This window comes from Brassica napus, chromosome A7 (assembly GCF_020379485.1).
Source record: "Brassica napus cultivar Da-Ae chromosome A7, Da-Ae, whole genome shotgun sequence".
In the NCBI taxonomy this organism is placed as follows: Eukaryota; Viridiplantae; Streptophyta; class Magnoliopsida; order Brassicales; family Brassicaceae; genus Brassica; species Brassica napus.
Window position 1 is genome coordinate 19,918,267 of NC_063440.1, and position 18,775 is coordinate 19,937,041.

General features: G+C 35.7%; 3 protein-coding genes across 4 annotated transcripts; 1 reads left to right on the forward strand and 2 right to left on the reverse strand.

Moving 5' to 3' along the window:
* Nucleotides 1–758: 758 nt before the first annotated feature.
* On the reverse strand, nucleotides 759–3,184 carry BNAA07G21340D (protein PIN-LIKES 3). 2 transcript variants are annotated; one of them, XM_013793276.3, is made up of 10 exons: nucleotides 2,944–3,184; nucleotides 2,552–2,725; nucleotides 2,398–2,477; nucleotides 2,198–2,322; nucleotides 1,983–2,104; nucleotides 1,760–1,903; nucleotides 1,601–1,693; nucleotides 1,418–1,518; nucleotides 1,087–1,325; nucleotides 759–1,019 (listed from the first exon to the last, which is right to left on the reverse strand). In XM_013793276.3, the coding sequence occupies exons 2-10, from the start codon at nucleotides 2,687–2,689 to the stop codon at nucleotides 895–897; spliced, it is 1,167 nt and encodes a 388-aa protein (XP_013648730.1). In that variant the 5' UTR covers nucleotides 2,690–2,725; nucleotides 2,944–3,184; the 3' UTR covers nucleotides 759–894. The 2 variants fall into 2 exon arrangements, with proteins under 2 accessions (XP_013648730.1, XP_013648729.1); XM_013793275.3 differs by lacking the exon at nucleotides 2,944–3,184 and adding an exon at nucleotides 2,833–2,884.
* A 5,391-nt stretch (nucleotides 3,185–8,575) lies between these two features.
* On the reverse strand, nucleotides 8,576–9,952 carry LOC106449083 (AT-hook motif nuclear-localized protein 29-like). Its single transcript, XM_013890890.3, has one exon. The coding sequence runs from the start codon at nucleotides 9,529–9,531 to the stop codon at nucleotides 8,668–8,670; it is 864 nt and encodes a 287-aa protein (XP_013746344.1). The 5' UTR covers nucleotides 9,532–9,952; the 3' UTR covers nucleotides 8,576–8,667.
* A 6,939-nt stretch (nucleotides 9,953–16,891) lies between these two features.
* On the forward strand, nucleotides 16,892–18,357 carry LOC106356950 (increased DNA methylation 3). The gene is made up of 3 exons (XM_013796658.3): nucleotides 16,892–17,107; nucleotides 17,566–17,785; nucleotides 17,920–18,357. The coding sequence occupies exons 2-3, from the start codon at nucleotides 17,611–17,613 to the stop codon at nucleotides 18,171–18,173; spliced, it is 429 nt and encodes a 142-aa protein (XP_013652112.1). The 5' UTR covers nucleotides 16,892–17,107; nucleotides 17,566–17,610; the 3' UTR covers nucleotides 18,174–18,357.
* The last annotated feature ends 418 nt before the right edge of the window (nucleotides 18,358–18,775 follow it).

The window sequence follows — 18,775 nt, forward strand, 5'->3', positions numbered from 1 at the left end:
TTAAATAATATTATAAAAAATGATATTCAAATATGTATATGATAAGTGATGTAGGATATAGGGTTTGAGTTTATATTGAAAATATGCATAATATTTGAATATTGATACAAAGATTTAAGAAAATAATATTTTGATGTCATTATGTTTGTTAATTTATATATGGTTCATAATATACGTAGGTATAATATTTAAACTTAGAATATTTATATTAAATTTAAGGTTAAGATATGTTATAAAAATATGTAGGTCCAATATTTATTTATTCATTTAGATGTATCCGTATGCACATAACCAAAAAAATTAACAAATTTTAGTATGCAATTCCCCTTGTAAAATAAATATATTTTGGTAGCTTTACAATTTTAACCAAGGATATAGATCATGAATGATCCTGTTTTAATAGTATTGATATATATTAGAAAGGATTTTGCAACGTAAATTAACTCTATGGTATAGAGCTCCTGAAGTTCTTGGGGCCAACTATTGCTCTAGGGCTGTGGATATGTGTATGGATGCATCTTTGGTACATAATCTATATGTTACTACTCTGTAGATTTGCCTTCAGTATCAAATCTTTTGCTATAAAACTACAACTAACTTTGTTTCTTTACCATTAAGAGCTGAACTTATGACCAATCAAGCAATCTTTGGTGAGGACTCTGAGCTCCAACAGCTCCTCCATATTTTCAGGTAAGTATTTTGTCTTCACTTGTCACCCACTTACTTTGACAAACATAACACAATTTAAAGCATATCTCTAGTGTGCTTCTCGCACTATGAACCCTCTTACCTTTAGCATATATCTATTCTATAATCATGGTCTTCAATAATACATGATGGAAATTCAAATGTTAAATAAATGGAAAAAAACATACACATAGCAACTGTGGGGACTTAAGCCACAAGCCACATGAAAAATGTAGGCCAAGCAGTGAGTGAAACCGAAGCCAAACCATAAGCCCATAGCATAATCACTGAGCATTCACTTTCCCCAGCTCCAAATAACTGAGTTATCGTACCTGCCAACAAAGCTATTAAGTCAGTCAATACAATGAAGTTAAAAGGGTTGAGCTTGCAGCAACGAACCTAGACTCATTGCTGGTGGGACAGCATACTGAATGAGCAGAACAAACTGGTACAACGGTTCTGAGGTAATCAAATCCAACTTGTATGCTCCTCTAACGATTAAAACACCACTTATAGGCAGGAGAATGTAACGTGCAACCAAGACGCCAACAATGCTGGATCTTTTCATTCCTGAACTCCTCATACCTTTGAGTAGGTTTCCTCCAATGATCAGGGTCGTAGCAGGAATGGCTCCATCTCTTCAGCCAAAAGAAATAAGAAGCTGGGTTACAGCTTTAGAATGAGTGAGATTTTTCCTATGATAACTTGTCTATTATACTAGTTCAATTACCCCACTAGAGTAACTGAGTCTTGAAGCACTCCAAGAGGAGCTACGTTGCCGATTATTAGCTCCCTTACAGGATTAATGAGACCAATCACAAGCGCGATTATCTTTAAACAAAACCAAAAAAAAAAAACAAGAAATATTAGTTAAAGTAGTATGAATGTTGAAAAGGGACAGTGAAACACAAACCGCAGCAATAGTTGTTGGAGCAAATATTGTACTTAAGTTGACTTTCTCTGACAGTGAAACCATTCTTCTCTTGAATCTGTCCCACCTCCCAACCTGTCACATACTCATACACAACATCACCATCTGATGAATGAGTAGTTATTGATCTAGTAATGAGACCTTATGGTTATCTTCTTCTTCTTCTCTGGAAGAGATCAGGGGGACTTTGCAGTTGGATTCAATAGAAGGTTGGGTTTCAATGACAGAGTTTGATAGCACACGCATAATATTGTAAACGTAAGTCCAAATGTAAACTGATCCCATCTGATAACATTACAAGTATATATATCAATCATAATGATATATATACACTCATAATACCTTGGAGAAGAAGAAAACTTACCGCCATGGAGAGTGCAACATAACCCATTCCATACTTGTTGCAGTTCTCAGGATCTCCAAATGGACCTCCTTTATCTTTACAAACAGCTGGGATTATGATTAATGGCATGTTTCCCAAGTTACCTGTTTAGGGTTTCATTAATATCATATCATTAAGCAAAAACAGAACAAAAAAAAACACACAATCTGAAATAACAATCCAGCCTAATAACGAACCAGCAGCACAACAACCAACAATGAGACCACGAAGATTGGATGGAGGCTTAGTGATGAGAATAACAATCCAGCCTAATAACGAACCAATGATGAATGTGAGCAGAAGATTAATCGGCATGAACCACCTGACCAGAAATATCATTATTCATTAGGATAAACCAGAGAGCTAAACTCCTGATGAAAAACCTCAGGTGACTTACATTTTCACCAAGCTGTCATATGTAACACTATCAGCTAAACGGCTTCCAACAAGCGATGGATTAAACACATAAAAGACAATCTATACAAAAAACAAACAAACACAGATTAAAGTAGATTTATTAGTAAGAGAATAAAAATTTAATTATAACGAACGTCGTTCAAATATTTGCGAGCATCTGGACCAAGAAGATTGACTCCATCCAGAGCCATATAAAGTCCAACTGATGTTATCAGCAGAATCTCCACCACTGGTTTTGATGAAGTTATGAACAGATGCAAAAGCTTCAACATCTCTACTTCCACTTTTTATTTCTCCAAAGCTAATACCTGCAAACATAATCCATATACCCATAACTTCGGTTGTTGCATATGAATTAGTGGGACTCCAAGAAAACAGAAAACGAAAACAGAGCTTGAAAAATATTCTAGTAAACCTGAAAAATATTTCTTTGGTAGCAAATAAATAAATATTTGTAAGACCATTTTAGAAGTATAGATGGATGGATAGATAAAGAGATAGATAGAGAATCCGGAAAAATCCAAACCTGCACACTCAGGCCTGTGCACACTCTATCTCTTTATAAAAGAGAATATGCGTCTCTAGAGAATCCACACGTGATGGCCAGTGGTCGCCTCTTTACTCCATATTCTTGGGTATGGGATGAGACTTTCATATTTTTATTCTATAGAATATTAGTTTGATTTTAACGGTTATAAATATGCACAACTTGGTATCCGCATGACTCGAGTCAGATTTGTACCCTCTTTCTTGTGTTTGTTCCGTATGAAATAGTTCAAGACATAGATTCGTAGTCGTAGCTCTATAGCTCTTTGTTTGATTCAACCGTATGATAACTCATAAGTTTCTGAACTCTTACTTTTACCAGAACCAACAAGAAAAAAGGTTTCAAATTATAAGGACTTATCTACATATATTAGGTGAAACAAATTCTAATTACATGTATATATCACCCTTTTTGTAGATCAATTTTAATGTATTTCATGAAATATATATAAGAATATCCATAAGATATATATACCAACATGTTAAATAAGAAAGATAAAATCTACAAAATATAAGAAGGGAAAAAATAATTTCCACAAAATTTGGAAAACTCATGAGTAATTATTTGTTTGTTTCCCTAGATTGTCGTATGTACATGCATGAATACAAGTATGAATCAGACACTCGTCATGCCTTTCGTCATATATACTACGATACGTGAAATTTCACCAAATTAATGTAACAATTAATTTGTGGTCTTGCTGGATATGTAGAGATAACTATGTAGATAGACAGATACGTACTATGAAGTCCTTTTTGTTGCCATCTATCGTCTGGCGAGTTGTTTGTCGCAACAAGAAGCATCCCAAAGCTCCCCAACACAGCATAACCGAGTAATTACCCTGCCATAAAGTGAGCTTCAGTAAAAAAAACTCCTCTTGATCTATTCGTAATATAATCTACGGCTTCACGCTCCGACTTGAAATGATCCAAGCCCATTGTTTCCCATTGTACCTCAAGATACCAGTCTTAGGATCGATATAGATAACCTGAGTGTTGGCCCTGGAGAAGAGACTAGATATGACACACCAGAGTCTGAGGTGTCAACAACCACTATAGATAGGATAGATGTCTTCTGACCTCTCACTGAAATTAGCCAGCTAAATGATGACAAACACCTAGAAAAAAAAACTTTCCGTCTTTAGAAAAAAAAATCTGATAAAAAGCCAGAACCGGTCTCAAAATTACAAAACCATAAATATTTTACTATATATTTTATAAGCAATTTACTTTTATAATTTTAAAGTTATAAAACTTATATATATAAACTCTTTCAAATTTGAAGGTGATCGAAGACAAATGTTTCATCGAACATCATGTATGGTGAATGCAGATCCATCTCAACTCAGGGCCAAACGCAGCAGCTGCCCTCTTGACAGCTTCACGGGTTAAGAATCAAGATACCAAGCTGACCATATTTCTCGATACGACTTATTTACGGAACAAAAGCTAGATCATTCAAAATCCAGCAATCGCAAGCTGCATTGAAGTTGACTGAACTTTTTCAATTTTCACAATTAGAAATATTATACTACATGTTATTATATATAGTTCAAAATATTCCACAATTAGAAAGATTATATTACACATTATGACGGTTTTTTTTCCACCCACACCATCTTGAAATGCATAACAAATCTGAATGTGACTTAGAGAAAAGAATGAAAATATGGTAAAAAAATTTCCAAAATCCGAAATATTAGATTACACACCATCAAGAGTATATTCTTGACTAAAAATGAACTTGAAAGCTCTCAGCCAAGCTCTTCAGTCCAGGAGTTGATTGAAAGTTAGTTAATGTTTTAACATCAGGAGGTTCGAGTTTCAAATCTTTGAAAAAATAATTTATTAAAATTATGCAAACTAATTAGTTTGGTTTAAATTTGAATTTGGTTTGGATTCAGTTTGGTTTAATTTGGCTTATTTGATTCTATGCATATATTTTAACTGAACTAAATAAAAACTATTTTGGTTTGTTTTTTGTTCAGTTTAGTTGAGTTTGTATTCAGTTTGTGTTCGATTTAGTTCAATCGAGTTTAATCACTAAGTCATTGACTTCTTCATTCGTAAATATAAAGAAACATTACAGTAAAAATATAGAAAATGTAATCAAATAATTTTAAAGTATTACCTTCAAATCTAGTATAACTATCATAAGTTGTTTTTCGGTTTTAATAATAGCGTAGGAAAAATCATGTATTTATTTTATTATTAGTTGTGTTTTTATTCATTTAAAAGTTAAATGTATAAAACTATGTTTAGTTGTTTAGGTTAGATGGGTACCAATCTTAAATCTTAATATTATTAGTATAATTAGTTAAATTAACTAAGATTGTACTGATTTTTGGTTTGGTTCAGTTCGGTTTAAAACCTAAGACTTGATCAGTGTTTGCCACTGACATGCTCAAAAGAGTTTTAGTACTCAAGATTAAAGTAGAGAAGTGAACATTGATGGTCAATTGAAGTTAGCAGAAAGGCTGCTTATGATATTGCAGGATGCAATGCAATCTACTTTTATCTTCAGAACTCAAGTTACAATCAAACTATCACATTTACTAAGAGATAGTCCGTCTTTTAGTTTTGGTAGATTGTGAACTTTCCATCAAGAATCAATCCGCTGCACACGTCCGCGGTAGTGAGCCTGCACAGTCAACTGTTTGTGCGAGTACCATTTGAGCGGTGACGGGTCTTATCTCAAACTGAGCTCGTTCTTTTCTATTTGTTTCTTTTGTGAGCCTGTTTTGTTCTCTAGGAATTAGTTTTTATCAGAGGCAAATACGTTAGTAAATGTGATAGTTTGACTGTAACTCTAGTTCTGAAGATCAAAGTACAGAAGTGAACATTGATGTTCAATTAAAGTTAGTAGTAAGGCTGATCTTGATACTGCAGGATGCAATGCAATCAACAATACTGTATTCTGTGGGCCGAATTTGGGCCTTAAACTCGACACTTTATATTTTGGGGTCGTATTCTATACATCAATTCAATCATAGGCATACATTTTTGATTTTTGTGAAAATCGTAGGCATGCAATTTTCATTTATGTTTGTATTAAGACATTTCCAATCCCATTTCATATTTTATTCCAAAATTGAAAAAATGGAATAGAAAATAGGTAGTGAAAAAAAATAAAAGCAATACTCTATTTATAGAGTAATAAACAATTTTCTACTAATACTACTTTCTTTTTTGATCAATCTTTTTTTTGGATCAAATTACTAATACTACTTTCTAACCTTCGTTCTTTATGTTTTCCCAATTCTTTTTTGTAGAGTTGGTTTCTTGATAGATTTCTCCATGTATGGAGAACATCTTTCTCATTACGTAACTTTTTTCCATTTGATATACAAATCCAACACTGAAAAAAAAGAGTAATGTTTTTATTTTTTGTTCATCATTCCATTTCTCACTTTATTTTATTTTTTATTTTGAAGTAAATTATAGAGTGAGATTAGAGATGTTCTTAGAACACCATTAGTAGGAGTCTTTTAAAGAGTCTCTCACCACTTAATCATTAACGCAAAATAAGAAAGTAAAATGAAGGAGAAAATCAGAATCGGTCTCTTGCTGAAGGTACTTGTGCACAATCTTAAGAGACTGAGTCTACAAGTGTGCATTTTGTATTGGTAGAATCAATTAAAAATAATAATTAAATGTTTAAAATAACATTTTTTTGTAAGAATTGTTTTAGTCTTTGCTCACTGCAAATGCTCTTAGATCACCTTTTTTTTGAATTAACACATATGAACGTAGACCCCAAATTATTTAAAAAAGGATTGATTAATGTCTTTATTAAATCGTTTAAAGTTCCAAAAATTTCAGAGCCCGGTTTATTTATCAGTGTATATAGACAAACGCATACTGAACAAAGATTCATATAGAAAGTTCAATAAACAAAATAAGTTAGAAATCCAATTTTCTGTTTTCAGTATTGTGTCGCCAATTGCATGTAAGGCACATGACACGATCACATGAAATCTTCAAAAGATAAAGGCTTTTGTTGCATGTTCCTAAAAGGTCCGTCCCCAACGTACAAATACAATACCCTCGAATTCTCAATACTTCAAGCCCTAAAAAGCCAACTATTCATATATGATGAAACGGTTGTATCCAACTCTCATTCTCATCTTATAATGTAAAGTTGAAATTGACCACATGTGTAGCCTAGCCTAGTAGTTTATATTAGTAATGCTAATGTCACTATGTGAAAATTCGTATGATAATGCATGTTATCGACAAAAAAAAGAACAAAGTAAAAAATATTCATATTCTTACGCAGATAAAAAATTATCTCCATTTTATTGGAGATATATTTCACCACATTTGAACATTGCATTGATTATGCAAACTCTTTCCCTACATATAAATACTACTACTCTCTATGTTTTATATTAGTTATCATTTTAAACTTTAAATTTTGTTTCATTATAAATATCGTTTAATATATTTTCAATGTACTTATTTAATAGTTTTTAAATTTTACCTCTATTATTTTAGTTCATTAAGTACAAAGATCAAATAAAAATATATTAATTAGAGGTAAACCAAAAATTAAATAATTTTCTTAATCCATATGGAAAAAATTTATATGACATATAAAAGGAACAAGAGGAAGTATATTTATATTATATGATCCTTAAGAAAAATTACATGTTTTCATATTGTCACTAAATATCTTCCCTAGGAACTTGATGTACTCCTCATTTTCACACATCTTGGTACTCAAAACCCATTGGCTGATGTTGCAGAGTTCCCTACTCATCTAAAGGGAAACTGATGAAACTCAAAGCCAAATGTTTTTCTTGTTTTGGTTTTTGGCAGGTCATGTAATGTTCTTGTGTTTCTACCATTAATCGAATCGTTGTAACCGTCGAAACTATCTCTTATGTTATGTTTATATCGTTGTAACGGATACATATTTTTTGTATTTATATGTTTTTATTGTTATAACTGATATTTAATTTTTTCGTAAGTTTCAAGCGTTACTTTTGTAAGATTTTGATGCGTTATTTTCATGATTGACTGATAAGATCGAAGAAAGATTGATAGCGATTCCATCCAATAACGATGGTTAAAACATATCATCAAATCATGTTCCTAAGTAGAAACTTGATTTAAACTTTTGAAGGCCTTCAATATGCTCAAAAGGTTGTATAAGGCTCTTTAGTTACATGGAGTATTTAACAAAATATATACATAAGATTTCCAAATTACAATATTGAGGATTTTAGTTGTGGTAACTAAATAAATGAAAATGAACAAGAACAAGATGTTTGATCCATTAGATGACTTGACATACTCTATATAGTAACATGCATTTAATTGTTAACTTTCATATCCCAAATTGGGGATTGCGCATACGAGACAAATATATACTGGTGACGACTGATGAGTGAACTGATTAAATTCATAAAATTGGCTTCTCTTATCATTTTTTTTTGTGAATTCAAGCACATAACAAATAACATATTGGGTTCATCACAGAACCCTGATGATTAACATAAAAAGAAGAGAATTGTCGATGGAGAAGTACACCTAAAGACGAATCCAAATGTTTATATGTATATAACATATATGCATATATTATGATAAACTAAATTAAAAACCAAAAGAACCCAAAATGAAAATGTCATTATCATGAAATCATTATTTATTTTCAATTGAAATTTTGGTTACAGGGAATTTACGGACATAAATTTCAAATCTAAAATGATGGTCTTGAAGCGGCTCCGGCTCCCCAGCCGGAAAACTGATCATAACCACTCATATTAACTCTTAGCTCTCCCTGAGCGACTCCAGACGGCGCTGTTTCTGAAGTGGCTGGCGGTGGAACTCCTCCTCCGACGTCTCCCCCACCTTCACCTCCCTCCTCTTCAAGTGGAAGCCTTTCGAAAGTTGCGTTGGAGAACGATGCAGCCATCAGTATCACTGGACCAGAAGCCACAAGGGGAGCCACCACTCTTCCTCCGATCACCCGACCTTGTTCACCAGCAACAAAGATAGATAAACCACCGCATCCCGGCGGCGCGGGCGGCGGAAGCACCGTACCAGTGATGGAAAGAATCTCAAACCTTCCACGTAAAGTCACAACTCCTCCGGCTCCGGCTTCAGTTCCACCATTGTTCCCATGAGTCGTCACCGGCTGCCGGAGAGTGAGGTTAGCCACCGTGCCGTTACCACTGAGAATGGAGACACCTCTCCCTCTCCGGCGAGCATAATTGTTGACGCTCTCAATTATGTCGGCTCCAGATGAGACTTCAAGAACATGAGATCTAAGCACGTTGGGGCTATCTCTTGTCACTATCACCGGTGGCTTCGGCTTGTTCTTAGACCCTGGAGGACGTCCACGTGGACGCTTCCCGGAAGTTGAGCCCGAGGTAACCTGGTCGGAATCAGGTTGACCCGGATACTTGTTGTTGGAGTCAGATTCATCATCAGACTGAGGCTGAGGCTGAGGCTGAGGCTGGGGTTGAGGCTGCGGCTGTGGCTGAAGCTGGTGTTGAAGCTCAGGCCTAAAGAGGTTATGGAAGTATCTAGAGTGACCGGATTGATCATAACCACCGTCCATCACAACCGCTTGTACTTTTTCTTTTTCTTGTGGTTCAAATATAATGAAATTGTGAGGGTAAAGATCGCTTCATATAGAGAAACTTTGGTGAAATCCAATAGAGAAGTCAAATTTCAGGGAGTAAGGAGCCAATAGCTTGAGTTGATCGGTTACACAAACCGACAAAAACAGAACAAAGAGACATAAATCAAAAGGGTGCTATTGTGTGTTTAAACCTTAACTCAGCTTTAGGGCAAGAGAGGAGCAGATTCTTCACGCCATACGGTGTCGTATTAAGAAGTGATGTGAAATGAATTGAGAAGCTTCAAATTATTTCACGTGCTGAGAGTGAGTTTGTGAGTAGCTCTGCAATACTTTTGTTGAACGATGAAAGCCAAAAGAAAATAAAACAACTGACAAAAATTAGCTTATAAAATTTGTATCTAATACACACAATGCGGCATATAAAAAATAACATACCCATCATATCAAGAATATAAATAATTACTTTTATGAAAACCAAGAGATGATGACAAAACAAAAAAGAAAACCAAGAGCTGACATCGGTTTTCAATTTTCTTCTATGGATTTCTTTTTTTTTTTTTTACAACAAAAGGCTAGAGAGAAACTAAGTAGATTCCTGATCCAAGAACCACCTCGGAGGAATCGAATCAACATAAATCATAGCTGCAGGCTGATTTCTAGCACCTCGTGCTAACTTATCCGCCATTGTGTTCTGTGCCCTCGGAATATGCTGAATAGTAAAAGGATGAAAAAATTCCTTACATCGCAGAAACTCCTCCATATGTGTAGTGAACGCCGGCCATTCTGTTGGTGTAGACACCATCTTCACCAGTTGAGAGCAGTCAGTTGCAAACACCACTTCTGAGATTCGTAGGGTCTTCATGCACTCCATCGCCCATATCAACGCTTCACATTCGGCATGTAAAGGTGATAGACTTTTGCGAATAGACATGGCCCCCATCATAGTATCAGTTGATCCACCTGCTTTATAAACCCATCCTTGTCCTGTGCACACATCTTGTGCTCTCCATGCTCCATCTAAATGACACCTACTTATGTCACCCATACCAAGGGTATCCACATCGTATGACGATCCCACCGATGGAGAATCCTTAGTCTGTGAATCCGTCCACATGACGCTTTCTATTTCCGCCGTCCGAAGGAGCTCGAAAGGATCCCTTGTCTGATTCCTATAAATTTTTCCATTCCGATTCTTCCAAATAAACCATAAAATCCAAGGAAAGCAATTCAAATCTGGTTCTTTTGGTAGCCTCCAGAATAGATAATCCATGTTCGTAAAAATAGATGAGGTCGGGAAAATCCCTGGGCAAGATGGAACATTAGATAGTGCCCAAATTTGAAGTGCGAAAGGACATTCAAAAAAGACATGATTAATAGATTCCTCCTCAGCCCCACACAACTGACACTGCGTATCACATTTAATACCACGTGAGTAAAGATTTTTATACACTGGTAAGCAACCCGAAATTATTTGCCAGACAAAATGTTGAAGTTTTGGTGAGCATCGCAGCCTCCACGAATGAGCCAATAGCGGTTTGGTATTGGGTCCCATATCAATATTTTGTTCACCCATATGAGGATAAGATTTCTCAGCACGATATCCAGATTTAACTGTATATCTACCATGATCCGTAAAATGCCAGCCATATGAATCCGGCTTAGGATTCCTACTAATGGCTAGACTCAGTATAGTACTCACATCGTCCTGATGAACATATGCATTGAGTAGATCCAGGTTCCAAGATAGATCAACTGGATTAATGAGATCCTCCACCTTAAGTAATGGATTCAGAAATTGATTTGTAAATTTTGGGGTTGCTGACCTCGGGCGAGGAGCGGGGATCCAAGGATCATTCCATACTGAAATGCTTGAACCTGTTCCCACTCTTTTGATTAGCCCTTTGTTAACCAGAGATCTAGCGGATGTAATACTTCTCCACCCATACGAGGGAGAGTATGATCTGATGGGATCCAAAGGATCGGAATTCCGATAATATCGTCCTTTGAAAACTCTTGCAAAAAGCGAATCAGGTTTATCAATTAGACGCCATAGCTGTTTCGCTAATAAAGCTGTATTAAAATTCTGAATATCTCTAAAACCGATGCCCCCTTCAGCTTTATCTTTACACACCTTGTCCCACGAAAACCAATGCATACCTTTGGAATTACCACTACCGCCCCACCAAAAATGAGCAACTGTACTCGTAAGTTTCTTTGTCACCGTTTTTGGTAAACGAAAGCAAGACATCACATGAGTTGGCATAGGAGATGCCACTGATTTAATCAAGACCTCCTTTCCACCCTTCGTAATGAATCGAAGAGTCCAATGATTAACCTTATGATTAACCCTTTCATTAAGAAACCCAAAAATCTGTGTTTTAGAACCTCCAAGACTCTCCGGAATCCCCAAATATGTTCCCATACCACCGAGTGTCGTTATACCCAATATCTGTTGAACCTCCAGCCGTGCTACTTCAGGGACTTTATGTCCAAACTGTATGGATGATTTTGAAAAATTAATCTGTTGTCCTGATGCACATTCATAATCTTTAAGAATCTGTAGAATAACCTCACATTCTTGCCTATTAGCTTTACAGAAAAAAAGACTGTCATCCGCAAATAATAGGTGAGATATTGCCGGACTTGCACGTGCAACCTTTAGCCCAGTTAACATTTTTTCCTCTTCTTTCTTCCTAATATTTGCGATTAATGCTTCGGTACATAAAATAAATAAATAAGGCGACAAAGGATCCCCTTGTCGCAAACCTCTATTCGGTATAATATGTCCTTTTGGTTGACCATTAATTAATACTTTATATTGTACCGAAGAAATGCAAGCCATTATCCGAGAAACCCATTGTTGTGCAAAACCCAGCTTTAGTAATATAGCTTCAATAAAAGGCCATTCAACTCTATCATATGCCTTACTCATATCCGTTTTTATAGCCAAAAACTTCTCTTTACATGAATTATTTGTCCTCAATCCATGAAACATCTCTTGTGCAATTAAAATGTTATCAGAGATCAATCGCCCAGAAACAAAAGCAGATTGTGTTTCCGAGATCAGGTGAGGTAAAAACCTCTTCAACCGTTGACACAACACCTTCGAAATAATTTTATAACCTACATTACATAAACTGATGGGACGCAGTTCCGTCATTCTACTCGGTCTTAAAGTCTTTGGAATAAGACAAATATTGGTCATATTTATTCTTTCATCCAGAGATCCAGACCTGAAGAACTCATTAACCATGTCAATAATATCTTTTTTGATGATCGACCATGCCTGTTGAAAGAACAAAGCTGTCATCCCATCCGGTCCAGGGGCCTTCTATGGGTGCATCATAAATAAAGCTGATCTCACTTCCTCTTCTGAGGCCCAGGAAGTTAAAATCCTATTCTGATCCTCGGTGATCAGAGTAGGTACCGCATGTAAAAATTCTTCATAACCCACTGGTGATGTCGTTGAAAACAAATCGTTAAAATAATCAACTGCAACTCCTTCTATCTCCTCTTCCGATGTAACCCAGTCACCCCCACTATTATGCAACCCCACAATTTTATTCTGGATTTGCCTCTGTTTAGTAAGCGCATGATAAAATTTAGTATTTCGATCCCCTTTAGCATGCCAAGTCGTTCTACTTTTCTGTTCCCAATAAAGTTCTTCATCCCTATAAGCTTCCTTTAACTTCCTGGATACCTCTAATACCTCCTCATACGTTTTAGTATTGTCACCCTGAATTTCTTCCAAAGCCTTCTGTAACGAATTTATTTTTTCCTTACCATAGGGAGGGTTATTTTTCCTCCAAACCGAAATTTCGTGTCGACAATTTACTATTTTATCTACAACACCCGAATTATACCGTGGATTTTCCGTAGACCACCCCTGTGCAATGGAATCCATAAGCCCCTCCATACCAATCCATCGCTTATCAAACCGGAATTGTTTCCTTACTTTGATTAATTTCTCATCTAAACTTGCAACAATGGGCCTGTGATCTGATCCGATCATTCCTAAATATTCCACAAAAGCTGACGGGAACATATTATGCCATTCGACATTTCCTAAAGCCCGATCTAATCGACACCGGACCGTTTGTCCTTGTCGCTTCCCACTCCATGACAAAGTATTTCCTTTTGAAGGAAATTCCAGAAGACCACAGTTTGCAATCATATTATTAAATTGAAGAAAGGTTGATGCATGGCGAATCGCTCCCCCATCCTTTTCATGATTACCCGTTATTTCATTGAGATCCCCAATAACAAACCATGGCTCCACTCTGGTAATACCAATTCGTGTAAGGCGTTCCCAAACATAATCACGCAGACCCTGAACCGGCTCCCCCTTCTATGGATTTCTATATATTTGTTTTCTTTCATTTTTGACTTATAGCTTTAAGCGGAAAAATAAAGATATTAGTTTTTGAACTAAATTTAAAAGATATAGGAATTTTAAAAAATATATATTTGCAGCATTAGGGACAAAGATAATATTAAAAATAATTATATTATTTGATTTTGGAATTTACTATATAGAAATAAATGTTTTAATAATTCTTTTAGAAAGGGGGATTAGTTTCATATATTGTTATTAACAATAGCCTAGTTTTGACCCATAAAATTTACTATTTATGTTTATTAAAAATATTTATCAAGTAATAAAGATGGTAAAAATAAATCTAAATCCGAACCGAATCAACAAATGTTAACACAGTCGAGTTTGGTTTAAAATATTTAACCAAATATAATTTAAGAGATGTATATTTTGATTATCAAAAATAATTAATGACTGCAATGACCCATGATCCAAAACATTTTTGATTCGCTAACCAGTCCGGTTTTTAAAACAATGGTTTGATCCTATGACGTAAGGATGTGGGAAGAGAATATAAAAACCACCAGACTACAATAGACTAAAATAATTAATATTTAAAAGGTCCCAAGCCAATGCTTGCTTTGCTTGCATATAGAGGTGGTGGAGTCTTACGGAGGAAAGAAGATCTCTCCCTTACCAACAACTACAGTAAAATCTCTATAAATTAATACTCAATAAATTAATATTTTTTATAAATTAATAAATTTCATCGGTTCTAGTTTGGGCTCGTTCAAAATTTAACACAAATTGATAAAATAATAAGATAATATTTTTTTAGAAAATTCGATGTAAATATATGGTTCCATTAAAATTATAAATTAATAATTTATATGTATATATATTTTATATAAGAAAACACTTATTATTATATTGTAGGTTTTATATTCACAATGGAATTATCTTTATATTTTCTTAATGCTTATGTATTTTTTTAGATATTTTGCAATATTATATTTAAAACTACATTTAAGTCCTATGCAATATATATTATATACATAAAATAATATAATAAAATTAATATAAATATCATATTTAAAAAAATAACAGTTGTCTATACACTAAAATCAAAAAAAAAAAATCTTATCTTAGAATAAATATATCTTAAAATAAAATAATCTAAAGAAGGAAACTTTTGTAAATTAAAAACTCTATAAATTAATAAAATTTCAAAGTCCCAACATTATTAATTTATAGAGGTTTTACTGTACTAAAGAGAGATGTCCCAACGGCCAACACACGGGAGATTTTTTAAAAATACAAAAAGTAGTGAAACAAACAGCGTCCCCGTGTGTTGGCCGTTGGAAAAAATTGGGATATGAGCCCACACAAACACACATCAATAGCATCGACCTAACACACCTTCAACAACCAAACCGAGCAATTATTAGGCCCAGAGCGACCTGAACAAGATGTCGAACTGAGCAAAACGGGCTGTAATCTCCGTACTCCATAATCTGAGACCATCCAACACACAATTGCCACGCACACCACCACAAGAGGCTCAAGCAAACCCAAGAAGCGCTGGGATGTGAGCGAACACCAAACGCTAAGAGTAGTGGCCAAAGACACGAAAACCACCACACGCCCGTCGCCGCTGAAAACAAACGGACTGAAACTAGTGCTGCTAGACTATCCCTTTCGACCGCAAGGACGAAATGAAGAACAATGGCAAGGTCAAAAACCGAAACCCCTTTACTACGACAACCAACGAGAGTCGTAGACTTCAAAGAGAAACAAATAGGAACACAGAACCGGAACCGCGAAAGGAGGTCCAAAGGTGAGGAGGCAAAGCACATGGCCACTTAGACGGCATAGATGACCACCCCTTAAACCGCAAGCAAGACCTTTCGCGAGCCAGCCACAAAGCTCAAGCACCACCCGACTGCATACTCGAACCCACAACCCGCCGCTGTGATAAAAGGATCCACCAGCACACACCACGCCAAGGAGGAAGAGTACCCGAGCTTGACGAACCAAAGTGAGCCGAGAACCTCCATCCCGAGCCGAGTGACTCCATGGAGCAGAAGTAGAGAACCTCCAACGCTCAGAGAAGCCATGTCGTACCTCCCGTTCAAAGACGAAGAGAAACCGGACAAGATATAAAGATGAAAATTGATCTTGATCCACACCCAAAAAAAACGACTGCAACCTCCACCAACCTCTCGCCCTCCTCGCCGAAGCCACAAAGAGATGGAGAGACCACCAGAGAAGAAGTGAATTCTGTAACGAAGCTTTCCCCGGCGTCAATCCCTATCCCACAACGCCGTACATATCGAAGGGGAGGAAGACGCGGCGGCAGCAAAGCAAGAGAGACTAGCTGGTACGCGCCGGAGGCAAGACAGCCACAAGTTTGTCGATGAAGAGATAAGGAGGAGAGAAGTGAGAGCGTATTATTTTGAAAAAATTTGTGAAATATCGGTCTATTATCTTAAATATTTTTGTGGATAATTTTTTTATAGTAATTGTCCCTACTCCGATGGGGCCCACATCCAGGAAAACCCCATTAGCGCCGTAGAAATCCATTGGCCATCTGCGACATGATGTTTTGGAGATGTTTCAGTACCAGCCCCGCTGACAGAGAATCGAATGCGCGACCTCTGACAGTCGTGTGTGGTAATCTTGTTGAAACAAAAGGTCATCAACTATATCTCAAAAATTGTAAACTTTAAAATTTACATTTATTAAAATTTTATTAGTTTAAAAGTTGTGAAAAAATAGTTGATCATTTTTTTGTAGATTTTAATCAAATTTTAATGCTTTGTAATATGTGAAAACACTAAAAATACATATTTTAAAAAGAGAGAATATCATATATTTGGGGTTTATTTTATTTTATTGACATCAAACGGAAATTCTATTATTCTATTACTGTATGAACTTGAGGTGGCTTGGGGTTTATTTAAAATTGTTTAAATGAAAATATGTATATATTCTTTTATAAGTGATATACTGATATTATTTTTCAGTATTTTGTTTACACGGTGGCTTAGTCAGTTGGTCAACAATGTACTTGACACGTGACCTCTACGGATTAGTTACTTTAACCAGCTAAGTTATTTGGCTCTCTTCATCCTCTCCCCGACTCGACAAAAATCACCACTAATCCACTGACGACGTTCAAAGCCTTCTGAAGCCGAAACAACATCATTCATCGAAGACTCACCGGAGATCGCTACGGTACCTAAAAACATCTCTCTTTTTTGTTTTGCTTAATCAGCTCGTGCTCGAATGTGACTTCGTTATCTCCCCCGAGAAGTTTCCTGGGGCTTCAGCTTAGACTGTAGATTAGGGTTTTTTCATCTTCTTTCTAGATGTTGCCCGTCTCCTCCACGTCATCTTCCCGACTTCGATTCAGGGTTTTCAACTCGGAGCAAGATCCCTAATTGATCGCCGCTTATTCTAGGGTTTAGTCAGCCGACCCCAAACTGAATTGAGCTTTAGATTGTCAATTAACTCATCCCTATAGCTTATCATCATCATTCCAGAGATGGGTTCATCGAAAGTTTTAATCTTTTTCAATGTTCTTGTAAATGGTAGAAAAATTGGGGGTTTAAAGGATCAAACTTTATAAGTCTTACTTAAGCTTTGCTTAGTGCTTTGATTTGATTGTTTGTTTGTTTATCTTACTTTAATAGGTGAGTTTGAGTTCTGTCCCTTGTGGAAAGCATACAGACAACACCATGAACCCTGAGAATCATCCGACCACCACTCACTCCAAAGTGATCTCACATGTGTTTTTCACCGGTACCGCCAAGCAAGGCTGTGCTGGGCCACCCCTTGGTCTTGTTGATATTGGTGTGAGCGACATTGCCTACATCTTCAGAATCTCTCTCCCCGGCATTGCCAAATATCAAGGTTAGCTTTTACTTCTCTCATATGTTTAACGAGAATGGATGTATCATTGTTTTGAGTTTCATGGTGACAAAAGTTGCATTTATTCACCATCTGCATTTGAAAGGACTGATCTTTGTCTCTCATCTGTTAACTAGATAAGATCAAATGTGAGATTCAGAGAGAGGGAAGAGTATGCATACAAGGAGTAGTACCTGAGATTGCGATTCCAAGCGATTCAGGATGCTTATACAGAATGCAAGTGCAGCAGCTCAGCCCGCCTGGTCCATTTTCCATCACGTTTAATCTCCCGGGGCAAGTGGATCCTCGCTTGTTCTCTCCAAAGTTTAGAGCTGATGGGATCTTTGAAGTTGTTGTCGTCAAGCTCGGTGTACGCATCCCAACGTCATAGTTAGGTTCCTTTTTCCATTAACCAGGTTCTGTTCAACTGTGTTGTGTAAAAAAACATGTTCACAATGTTCCCGAATTCTTAAGACGCTCTTGGACTTGGAAAAAACCGGTTAGATGTGAAACTGGTGCTGTTTTGAGCAATGGTTTTAGCCCAACCAAACACTAAACCAGATTATTTTGGATTATTGGATCACCGTGGACAAACCATACATTAATAGTTTAATAATTTCAGTATATAATTATATATCAACAATTAATAATACAAGAAAAAGTTTATGTTTAAAAATATAGTTTAACTACAATTTTTCACATATCATCAAAAAATAATAATTTAAACTATTAAATTGTTTGACAAAAAAAAAACTATTAAATAATTCTTGTAACAAGTTAGAACATATAAAGAAAAATATAATGAAACTAAATTTAATAAGTATTCAAATGTTTTATGTGGATAATGAAATTAACTTTTAAATCCAAAATAGCAAAAAGCAAAACATTATATCTGGAATTGATTTTTAAATGTAAATTGTCAACAAAAAAAATAAACTAATATTAAATCATATCAATTAATTTAGTTTTTGCAATCATCATTCACTTCAATTT

Excerpts from the sequence above, each read along its gene's own strand:
- BNAA07G21340D (XM_013793276.3), bottom strand. The coding sequence starts at position 2,689 with ATGTTGAAGCTTTTGCATCTGTTCATAACTTCATCAAAACCAGTGGTG. Across the intron at positions 2,478-2,551 it reads CTCGCAAATATTTGAACGAC|ATTGTCTTTTATGTGTTTAA; the intron begins GTTCGTTATAAT and ends TTTTTTGTATAG. Across the intron at positions 2,323-2,397 it reads TATGACAGCTTGGTGAAAAT|GTGGTTCATGCCGATTAATC; the intron begins GTAAGTCACCTG and ends ATTTCTGGTCAG.
- LOC106449083 (XM_013890890.3), bottom strand. The coding sequence starts at position 9,531 with ATGGACGGTGGTTATGATCAATCCGGTCACTCTAGATACTTCCATAAC.
- LOC106356950 (XM_013796658.3), top strand. The coding sequence starts at position 17,611 with ATGAACCCTGAGAATCATCCGACCACCACTCACTCCAAAGTGATCTCA. Across the intron at positions 17,786-17,919 it reads CGGCATTGCCAAATATCAAG|ATAAGATCAAATGTGAGATT; the intron begins GTTAGCTTTTAC and ends TCTGTTAACTAG.